Below are 10,734 nucleotides of genomic sequence, written 5' to 3'. Positions count from 1 at the left end.
AACCCATGTGGTGTGTGTGTATTCACCTTTCAAAAAAAAAAATTGTAGATTTCCACTGTTACACGAGACAGCTCTTGCTGTTTGAATGTTCACATTTTAACATTTCCATTAAAAATAACACTCGTAACCAAACAAAAGAATTGTTGTTGGATTCCACAGTTATCCATTTCACGAGAATTCCACAGGGGTTTTCAATTTCCATATATTGGATTCTCTGTATCAAAATAGGTCTAGTGTCTACTTACAATCCTATTAAAGCAAGCATTTATACATCTAATGACCAACTTGAGAGGGTGCCATCTGCCATGAGATATTGAGGCTGGGCATCGCCTTCGTGATGGGATTATTTACGAGCAGGAAGGTAAGCTGCAGCTTGATTTTGTGTGCGCGCACTCACATTTTCTTTATTTATTTCTTTATTCATTTATTTATTTATTTATCCCAGTACACGGTTGTTGCTCTTATATCCTTTTTTTCCTTGAACAGGCTCAAAACGTCTTGGATTACCCTGCTCGGATTTGCTGCAACACAAAGAAGAAATGTTTTTAGAATCTTGTTTCATAACAGGTTAAAAGTAGTGGTGAGTCAAGATTGCAATCATTTAGTCAAGGAGGCCTATTGGCAACTCAACACATGTGTCAACAACAACTCTAAAACCATGATACCCAACGTACTAAAAGCTTGAACAAATGTTAAAAAATACACCAAAAATCTATAAATGCTTAAATTACCTCAACCACCCGTTAAATTGCACATACCCAATCCTTCTTTGGGCATGTCCAGGGATGAATTCTTTCTCTGGTTCATGGACGCTAATTTATGCTTGACTTTGCAATTCCATTATGTACCTTTGTTCATTTACATTTTTAAATTGCAGCTCTTGGTGTGCCTTCGCATACTAATGCGAAGGTGTGTGTACAAAAATTTTAGCAAGGATAAGATTCATAAGCTGTTTCCTCAAGAGGTCTCACCTGAATTACAAAGATTGCTTACCCTTCTGTTGCAAAAGTTTCAGCGGGAGTGGCGAGATGATGCACTCAAGGACCAGGTTTGTCATTTTGTTACTGTTTCTGAATTTCAACCCTTCGATTATTTCTGTAATGAAGAGCTTCATGAGATTGGTCAAAGCCACCGATAGAGTATCTCAGCTCTTAGTTTCTTCAATCCCTCTACCATAGTTAATGGATATTTGGGTTACACTACAATACGTGTTTGCCACTAATTACTGAGTTGCTTCATATCATCCATGATACACATGGCATTCAATGCAAGCAAATCCAGACTACCAAAGTGGATCATAGCTTGAAATTGCACTGACCAATGTTCCTAACCATCTTAGTTTGACTATGGTATTTGGACCCTTGACCATTTTATTTGTAAGCGTGAATTTAATGGCTGCCAATCTGATGGTAATGATTTGTCTGATCAGCCTGATTTTCAGGCTATGCTTTGCCCACAATGTGGCCCACTATTTGGACTGTTTGGATTGATGTGCAGGTATGCCATATGTAGCATGGACGAGTTGCCACAACTTATGCCTCATGATTTGAGCAATTCACTTGGAGGAACCCTTAGTTGATGTCTATCATGTCTATCAACTTTTGTGATCATTAGATTTTATGGATGTATGGATACAAAACCAAAGAAGCAATTCAGGAGGTTTTTTTTGGCTTATCAAAAATTATTGACATCATATCAATCGATTTGTATGATACTATGGGCTAAACTGCTTCTTTTTTTTCTCTTTTTCTTTTTTCTTATGAAAATTTTTCAGGTTTATCAAAAATTATTGACATCATATCGATCGATTTGTGCAGCTTCAAGATGATACACAGCCTTTATCAGGGGAAACAGAGGTCAAATTCCAATTGGCAAAAGATACAATGGAAACAATGCTCGGGTCCTTGCACTATATAAGGAATCAGTTGTCTAATACTGTAAGTATTGTCACTGATAATGTGGTGGAAAAGTTAGTGAGGTTTGCTAATCCTAGATGCCAGAAGGTGGGCCCCACCATGTCTGAGATCCTAGCCACTCATCAGGTGGGCTCTGCTCTCAATGCCAGAAGTCAAACAGTTTGGAATGGACAGTCCCAATTGCTGGATTTTTGTGTTTATTGTGGTGGTTGGTTGCATTTCTTTTTCTAATAGTCCATTTTTCTTCAAACCCAGGGATTAGATTTGTTGATCCGCCTTCTTTTCAAACCAGGGCACATCTGTTCTGTGGCCTGCTGGATGAGTAGCTGGGGGCTTGCACATGGGACCAACTTGTAGATTGGATGTAGGGCAGCAAAACTCTTTGATAGGTTCAATTATCTGATTCGTGCTATTGTCTTATGATGCATGGTTTCAGGGTGATACATCAAACGGACATCTGCAAAGACCAGAAACAAGTTGAACGCTGTATGTTGAGATGAAATGACCGGCAAGGTACGGTTAGATTGGCTTACTTAAAACCATAGAAGGCCATACTCTACAAGTGGGCTATAGAAGAAACATCAATTCAGTTGACAATTATAGCATGCCAAAGCAATTATCATTGAGGGCTCCTGAATTTGTATTTTGATACATTTTATGGTGATAGCCTCATTTAAAAAATTTGCAAATCGAGTCACTACTGGTTTATGGTTATACTTGTTGTATTTGGATCATCTCCTTTGTTAATGAAATCGGTACCCTGAGCTTTGCTAATCCCACACATGCAGCCATACATGCCAACCTTTCATGTATGGGAGAACCAGGCCGTGCATCAAGCGGGCGCCCTTGTGTAGATGTATTGGCCCAAACATGGTCATTTTGCTCAGTAGATGGGCAAATAAAAACAATGGATTGTTTCAGTGGTCCGCATTCAGTGTAAAGTTGGCCTTCTGATAAGTGGACCATTCTAATTTTATGGGCTAGTCATCGGACACAGTGGACCGATCTGATGGTCAGCTAGTGTGTTTGTCAAACACACATGTAGCTGCAGGTGGTGCATGGAGAAGTGCCTGTGGACTTGGAAACGCTCACATTATCCCCTTGTTGAGCAAAAACCTATGGGCATACTGTTCTCAAGCTCAATTGGCAGCAAGCACCATTCTCGTTCCAGCGTCCTACATTGCAAATTCTCCTGTAAATCAAATGCTCACAAACAGCCATTCTCTGTTGATTCTTCTATCTCTGCTGATGATATTCTTACGAAAATTGCAACAAAAATAAGCAACATCATATTCAGTCATGAAAATCGGTAGAATACTAATCTCTTGGGTTGCATCTTGGTGCACTGTTGGATTGAATTGTACTAACTAATTCAATAGAGAGGAAATGACCACACTGCAATTACCATCCTTTGTATTCATAATGGACAAAGCGGCCATCAAATTGCAGATGCATTATTTTTCAAGTCCAACTTGAAAGCAAATAATGGCAATTCGGAGTGTACTCCTTTGATCGAATTGATTATTGCAATTCAATCCAACGATGCATCCAAACGCATCCTGCAAAATAGGAGTGGATGGCCAAACACTGATTTTAAGAACTTAAAATGCCAACTTCGGATTAGAATAATGCCTCACTGGCAGCTGAATTATTATTGAAACAAACAGTTGCTTCACCCAATTATATTTAGGGCACTCACAATGAAAACAATACAAGAAAACAGAACCCCACTCTTGACAGCGGATTTCAATCCACATGAAGCAGCACGAAGAACCACATCATCAATCACAAGGCCACAAAATGCGAAATCCATTGTCTGCCCCTGAGTGAAACTGGTGAAACTGATAGGAGTAGGATTTGAATTTGCTTTGAACAACATAGAGAATTTTTGGGTAGTGCCCTTGCCATCGCTTTGTAATGTGAAGTTTTGAGTAGATGGGCCTCCTTGGGCTCCTACTATGAAATTGCCTGTGCATGAGTTGTTGGTGTCACCCATCACAAACTCCAAGTTATAGGTAGAACCCTTCTTGAGAGCCACTGTTGTTCGGATCCCGGAGATATCGCCTGAGACAATCTTGATTGCAGCATTGCCGTGTGGGACTGAGAAGTGTTTGGAGTCTATATATTTCACTATTCCCATCACAGACCACTGTTGTAATGCAGATTGAGTGAAATCTCTGTCTTCTTCCAGTAGAATGCCCTCAGTGGAGTTAGTCACAAAAGCGGGCCCCACCTCGAATCCACCGTTTATCAGCAAGTTGTCTGGAATTTCCACCATCGGATCATCCGTTGGGAGAGCAGCAGCAGAAAATACTAAAATTGGAAATGATTGGGAATGTGAAGGGATTCTATATTTACTAGAGAATAACATGTTTTGATATTCTGGTTACTGGTCTTTGTTTGTTTGTTTTTTTCCCCCCTTTTTGGGGAGCTACTCCATGATAGATACACACCTCTTTTTTCTTTTTTTTTGGGTAAGAAGATGTACTGCTTTGTGCTCTGGTATTATCGAATGAGAAAGAAAGGGCTGTAGCTTTGCTCAGCCCACAAACCTGCACAAGACAGCACTTCTACAGCCCACTCTGAAGATGCCTTAGCCTAAAAATCACGCTTATGCACAGTTTAGAAATAAATTGATGGCTTGAAAATGCTTCTTCATATGTTTTATAGACCATTAAACTGCTTCTAACATGGTAGCCCACCTGAAGAATAGAACAGCCTGATTTTGGGGCCAGATCTTCTGCATGGTCAGATCCATGGACTGCCTGGATCTTGCTCCAACCAAACTGGCATATGTAGCAGGTATAGGTGGGATGCCCCGGAGACACCTCTTTTCCTTTTCCAAATTTTCATTTAGTACCAACATAATATAGCTCATTTTCTTTTCCTTCTTCACTGATGAAAATAGAGCAATAGGCTTGTATATCTTGACCAATTATCAGGCATCTCCATCCATCCGGTGGGCTTACATTTACATCTTAAGAAATTGCCAGCATTCTGTGCTTCTAGATACAGTGCAGCCCACCACATGAGATGATTAGCTTGATGTTTGCACGGGGTCATCTTCAATGAAGCCCACACGCCATGGAGACCGGCATAGGCTTATCAAATCACTGCCCATTATTTCATCTAAACCATCAAATGACTATCCCCAAGTGGGAGAGAACAACTCACCTTGGATTTCAACTGGCGTCCCGATCGCCTCGAGAATAAACGTGTCGACCACGGGCCCACATGTGATATTGGGCCAGCTTCATTTGGTTGAATATGAAGGTTGAGATTGATTGGTCCGCTGTTGGCACCCACCTCCCCAAGTAGCAAGCATGGCTTTCCCACTCCTTGCTTCCATACAGCTGTTCCAGTGCAACCAGTGATGATCTACTCGGAGCAGACACATTCATGGTGGTAGACGTAGAACAGTTGTCGCCTCCTGGAGCGAGTGTGAAGGTAAGTACATAATCCATCGCTGTTCCATTAGCTCTAAAGGTCTGGTTTATTTTCCCATCAGTGCCCAGCTGTATGGCGTGGCCATTTCCTGGCAATGACATGTTGGGGCCCGCTGTAACATACTGGACCGTCCCGCTAAAGGTCCAGCCAGGTATGGGGTTGGTTTGTGTCAAGAGCACGAATGGTGTCGTGGAGTTTGCTGTTACGTTTAACGGTGGTGATTCAAAGCCAGCATTTTGGAGTAGATCTGTGGAGAAGGTGGCTTGTTAGGCAGGGTAATTCTGTAATTGTGTTGAAATGCTGAGGTCAGTGGAAGAATTGTAACTTACCTTCTTCAGCTGCTGCTGCTGCTGCTATGAAGAGTAGGAGCAACAGCTTTCCCTGCATCATGTTTTGAGAGAGAGAGAGAGAGAGAGAGAGAGAGAGAGAGAGAGAGAGTGCTGAGTTGACTTTGACTAGATGGGATTTCTAATGGGAACGATTTGGTGCTATTGATCTTATCTCAGTCAACAAGCACTCTTGTTTCCATACGTGTGTTACACGTGCAGGATCCAGGCTGTACATCAGGTGGCCCCTACCATTTATGGTCTATAGCCTAGAATAACATCAAGATCATCTCTGGAACAAAAAGGTCTGGTCGATCCAATCATCAGATGAGCTACACCTCAATTTGGATATTTTTGGGCAGTGGATATTATTTTCAATGGTGTGGCCCACTGTTTGGTTGGATCTGCCAGAATTTTCATTTGTCTGATCTTCGAATAGGATTCAGCTGTGGGACAGGTTCGATGTGATATACATACAACATGTGCCCCACAATTCTCAACTTATATCATTTTTTAAGGAAAAACAAATGGGTGTAATTTTTTAATTTCATCCGTGTTTTTTTATTCTTAGTCATTATTATTTCATAAAATTCTCACTACTGAAGAATGAATTTTGTGGTAAAAATTCTTTTTTTTTTTTTCTAAATTTTTTAAAAGATGACTCCTCAAGTACGCATAGCATGGTCCTATGGCAGTCTAGACCGTCCAAATCATTAAGCTAGCCATGGATGGAGTTTGTGCAACAAAAAATAAAAATAAAAATTTAAAAATTTAATAATAAAAAAAAAAATCAAAGTTTTCGCAATATGATTTCCCTTTGAATTTGAACCACTCACAATTTTGCTTTTAATCATTTATTTAATAGAAGATTGCTCAATCATGGTCTTTATAGCGGTACATCAACACCATCACCACAATTGAGGAGGAGAATCAAACACAGTAATGGTGCAAAATCAAGCAGAAAAGAAAACTTGGGATGCTCTAACAAAGTGTGCTGCATTGTTATGGGTGGCTGGCCCCGGCCCCAGTAACCCAATCCTCATGGGTGGAGCTTGGGCTCCTAAACTTGGCTTAGGTGACTATACCCAGGATGGATGTTGCCTTGATAATACCTTAGTAGGTGTTACCCTTACTGTGTGGGGCTCACCTTCATGAATATGTGATGTAGAACGTGTCACAGATACGTTCCCAGCATGGTTGAGCCAAAAGAAGACGGACCGTGAATTGACCATAACTTTTGATCCGGGTATCGTCATGGGGCGTACAACCTATCAATCTTTACTGAAACGGGCCATCCGAGGTGAACCGACCCACAAAGTGGGTCGCATCTGTCCATTTCGTTAGAAAACGTGCGCTTTCAGCTCAAAAACGAATTTTTAGAAAAATTTTACTATTTTTAGTAATTCCGATTTTTTAATATTTTTAGAGTTTTAGATTTTCTTTCCTTTTAGAAATAACTTTTAGTTATACTAGGACTCTTCTAGAGAAAGTTTATTTGTAATTTTTATTTTTAGAAATTAGGCCTTAGAAGAGTTTTATTAGAATTAGGATTTTTAGTAGAGTTAGAATTTTGCTACTTTTGGTAATTACGAATTTTAGTTTATTTTTTTCTATATTAATGGTGTAAGGAGACACATTAGAAAATTTATCAATAATCAATTAATTAATTTTGAATTTATTAGAATTTATTTCTATTTTCTTGCTTTCTTTCCTCGTGGATTCGAGAAGTCTCTGTGAGGAGTCCAGAGAAGCTCCGTGGATTCGGAGTAGTTATCCTTGAGGAAGACGGTGATCGTCCTCATCACGTTCATCCCTGCGTCCATATGTTGTATATCCACGTCACCCATCCTTTAACCAGATCCAAATCTTTGGTGGACTACACTTTAAATACTTTTTGAAGGCCACAAAAGTTTTGGATTAATCTCGTCTTTGTATTTCCCTTCACTGAGGTCTGGCTGACCTTATCAGCGGTTCAGATGGCAAATAAACATTAGGGATCTGCTTTTGGTGGCTCCTGGGATGTTTTTAATGGTTGGTGTCCAATCACCACTGTTTCCTTTGGTGTGGTGCATATGACATTTGGATTTGCTTAATTTTACGTCCTAAAATGAGCTGAAAAACATATGAACAATGTCGATAATACAAGATACCATCAAGGTGGGCCCCATGATAAGGGTAACACCTACTATTATTAACACGGTAGCACCTAATTTGCTTCCATCACCACTTCTTCAACCGCGACTCTTACTTCGACTCCGACTCAGGATTCGAACTCGAAATTGAACTTGGTAGTAACCTTTGAAAATGGTAGGTACTGGTCAAAGCCTCGTGGGACCCACCATAATGTATTTGTTTAAAAAACGTCGTTCATCCATATTTCCGAATTATTTCAAGATATGAACCAAAAAATGAGGTAAATCCAAAGCTTGAGCAGACCGCATCATAATAAACCATGGAGATTGAACATTTATTGTGGGCAACGTAAGTTTTGGGTCAAGCTGGCTTTTGTATTCCCTTCTTCTAGGTTTGTGGCTGTCTAGGAAATAAACGGGATCAAATTAGGTGGGTGTTACCTTATCATGTGGGGCCCAACTTGGTATGCCTTTTGTATATCCACACTACTAATTTTTCCTGTGACGTGATAAAAAAAATTAATAATAAAACAGATTCAAATCTATTTTCCTGAAGACGCCGACGGTTTAAATCCGTCGGCGAGCAATGGCAATGCCCCGACGAATCGTCCGACGGATATTACCCGTTGGGGAATGTCATTACAGACGGTTTTTAACCGTCGGTGTTGCCCCTTTTTTGGCAATGGAAAGCGTGAGTATCAGCCTTGTCCTAAGTTCGTGGCCCACTATACAGGGTTCCACGGTGATGTATGTGTTCCATTCACGTGGCCCGCTATCCAGTGGCGTCCACTATGATGTGTGTATTTGAGGGGTCTTGTGGATAGTAAAGTCCACCGGGATGTATGTGATTATTCAGGTGGTCCTCTAGACAGTGGGACAACTTGAATGTAATAGCAAGCATGTTGTTGGCTATCGTTGGAACATTTATAGGGCCTACCATAATGTTTTGTGCCCGTACCATTAGCCCGCCTTAATGTACGGGTTGTATGGGCACCATGGCCCTACCTTGATGTATGAATTGTATTCACGCAGTGAAACCCACCCTGATGCGTATAATGTGTCCATACCATGGGCCGTCTTGATGTATGAGTTGTGGCCATGTTGCGGGTCTACCTTGAGGCTGGTAGTGTGATGTGACGGGTAGCTTACCTTAGTGTATGTATTGTATGTATGCGAGGGCCATGTTTAGTTAGTTGTGGGCCATCCTTCTTGGGCCTCATTTGGGGATAGATGTAAGGTCCATTTTGATGATGGTTTTGAAACTACCATCATCATTTGTGGATCCTACAATTTGTTGTCCTATTTGGGTGCCAATAGTTGGAAGTTTTGGCCCCCTACGTGTGAGCTTGTTGAGTGAGCCCACCGACTTGAAAGCCCACTCAAGTGTAGCTCTTCGGGGCCTATTAGACTTGGTTTCCAAGTGGGTTTCCCCTATTGTGAATGATGCATTGCCCCATTATGATGGTTTAATTTTTTACATTTATGTTGGTATGACACTTGATGATTTATGTAGTGTTTCATTAGTAATTAGTGCAAGGTTTACACTTGTACTTGTTATTGCACTTTTTTTACATTGATGTGACACTTTCTTTATATTGAGGATGCACTTACTCCATGCTAGATGTAGCATTTATTTTACTCTTGATTTAACATTGCTCTTATGTTTGGCAGAGTACCTCTATTATGCTTGATGTGGTATTACGTTATTATATCTCATCTGCATCATGTTGCATGACTTGGATGATGGCTAATTCATGAATTTTTACTGCCTATGTGCGGCAAGGACACATTAACGACCTTACAACTTGGGGCATTTTCAAGGGACCCATATGAGATAGGGCCACCCTACGTGTATGTATTGCTTGCATGAGATGGTTGCATGACTCAGATGATGGACTTATGCATTCACACATTGCATGATGCATTTGCATCCATACCCTAGCGACATCAAGGTTGTGGCCACCATAGGATCATCATGGTGGGTAATTTGAATATAGACATCAGAAATTTGGTTACAATTACTGGGCACGTAAGATCTCCTTGGGTGAAAGTCTCTAAATCCTATAGGCCACATGATACTCCAATGTTAAGACCGAGTAGATAGCATGAGTGCTCAAGTGCCAAATATCAGTAGGTTGCATCTTCCACTGTGTCGGAGTTAGTTAGAAGGGGGTGTGACTTTATCCGCTCGGGTGAAGGGAGCTATTAGCTAGGTTGAGTCTGACCAGCTTGTGAAATAGGTCCGCTATCAACGAGCCGGGTAGGAATTGACATATCACTAATGAGGCGGATAATGAGGTCTCTTTCACTCGATGGGTTATGTGCGCGATGGGCCGCCAGGCCAGTGTTTGAGTGTACTAGACCCCGATGATTATAGATGAGAATTGTACTAAGAGATGCAGATTAGACATCGGGATTGGTATGTTACATTGCATCCTTAGCATATGACATTTGGTTTCGTAGGCCTCTACATTGCATATCCTAGGTATGGCTGATAATATCTATGGACTTGCCAGTCTAGCCCTCCATTATTAAGCTTACTCTGATATTTGTATGCTTTGTACATACATTGCACATACACACATACACGCACTCTCTAAGCTTCATAGTAAGTTTACACACGTTGTTTACGTGCAGGTTATGCTGGACCATAGCAACATTGAGGCAGGAGCATATGCCTGATCTTTTAGACTTTTGTTATATTATGTATTTCCCTTCCAGCATTGTACTAAACTGATATTATAGTGAAAATGTGATGATGTATTTAGTTTTGGTATACTTGTGGTTATGCTCATGTGAAAAAGAAAATCACATTGAAATCCTCCTTTTGGAATCACAGGATCGGAACCTGCCATATATGAGCTGAGAGCCAAGAATGTGGTGTACTAAGGAGGCTTTCACCGCCGGATTCGA

At 40.7% G+C, this 10,734-nt stretch overlaps 2 protein-coding genes across 13 annotated transcripts; one reads left to right on the top strand and one right to left on the bottom strand.

The window, feature by feature from the left end:
• The first annotated feature begins 1,807 nt into the window (after window positions 1-1,807).
• On the top strand, window positions 1,808-2,641 carry LOC131251505 (uncharacterized). Of its 12 annotated transcripts, none has more exons than XR_009173913.1 (3): window positions 1,819-1,937; window positions 2,209-2,269; window positions 2,353-2,641. XR_009173913.1 is itself a non-coding variant. In XM_058252261.1 (3 exons), exons 1-3 carry the CDS (start codon window positions 1,884-1,886, stop codon window positions 2,414-2,416), a joined length of 321 nt encoding a protein of 106 aa, XP_058108244.1. In that variant the 5' UTR covers window positions 1,819-1,883; the 3' UTR covers window positions 2,417-2,641. The 12 variants fall into 12 exon arrangements, 1 of the variants encoding a protein (XP_058108244.1); XR_009173915.1 differs by having other exon boundaries at window positions 2,172-2,269; XM_058252261.1 differs by having other exon boundaries at window positions 1,819-2,042; window positions 2,172-2,269.
• A 947-nt stretch (window positions 2,642-3,588) lies between these two features.
• LOC131250676 (protein DUF642 L-GALACTONO-1,4-LACTONE-RESPONSIVE GENE 2-like) lies at window positions 3,589-5,798 on the bottom strand. The gene is made up of 3 exons (XM_058250960.1): window positions 5,693-5,798; window positions 5,223-5,610; window positions 3,589-4,264 (listed from the first exon to the last, which is right to left on the bottom strand). Exons 1-3 carry the CDS (start codon window positions 5,751-5,753, stop codon window positions 3,589-3,591), a joined length of 1,125 nt encoding a protein of 374 aa, XP_058106943.1. The 5' UTR covers window positions 5,754-5,798.
• Window positions 5,799-10,734: the final 4,936 nt, after the last annotated feature.

The sequence above is a fragment of the Magnolia sinica genome, chromosome 7 (assembly GCF_029962835.1).
Source record: "Magnolia sinica isolate HGM2019 chromosome 7, MsV1, whole genome shotgun sequence".
Classification (NCBI taxonomy): Eukaryota; Viridiplantae; Streptophyta; class Magnoliopsida; order Magnoliales; family Magnoliaceae; genus Magnolia; species Magnolia sinica.
Note: the sequence above shows the minus strand (reverse complement) of the source record. Positions and strands in the feature narration are given on the sequence as shown.

Bases quoted from the DNA above. Each gene is read 5' to 3' on its own strand.
- LOC131251505 (XM_058252261.1), top strand. From the start codon at position 1,884: ATGGAAACAATGCTCGGGTCCTTGCACTATATAAGGAATCAGTTGTCT. The intron at 2,043-2,171 runs GTGGGCTCTGCT...CTTCAAACCCAG, and splicing joins AGATCCTAGCCACTCATCAG to GGATTAGATTTGTTGATCCG. The intron at 2,270-2,352 runs GTAGATTGGATG...GCATGGTTTCAG, and splicing joins CTTGCACATGGGACCAACTT to GGTGATACATCAAACGGACA.
- LOC131250676 (XM_058250960.1), bottom strand. From the start codon at position 5,753: ATGATGCAGGGAAAGCTGTTGCTCCTACTCTTCATAGCAGCAGCAGCA. The intron at 5,611-5,692 runs GTAAGTTACAAT...CCTTCTCCACAG, and splicing joins AGCAGCAGCAGCTGAAGAAG to ATCTACTCCAAAATGCTGGC. The intron at 4,265-5,222 runs GTGGGTGCCAAC...TAGTAAATATAG, and splicing joins CATGCTTGCTACTTGGGGAG to AATCCCTTCACATTCCCAAT.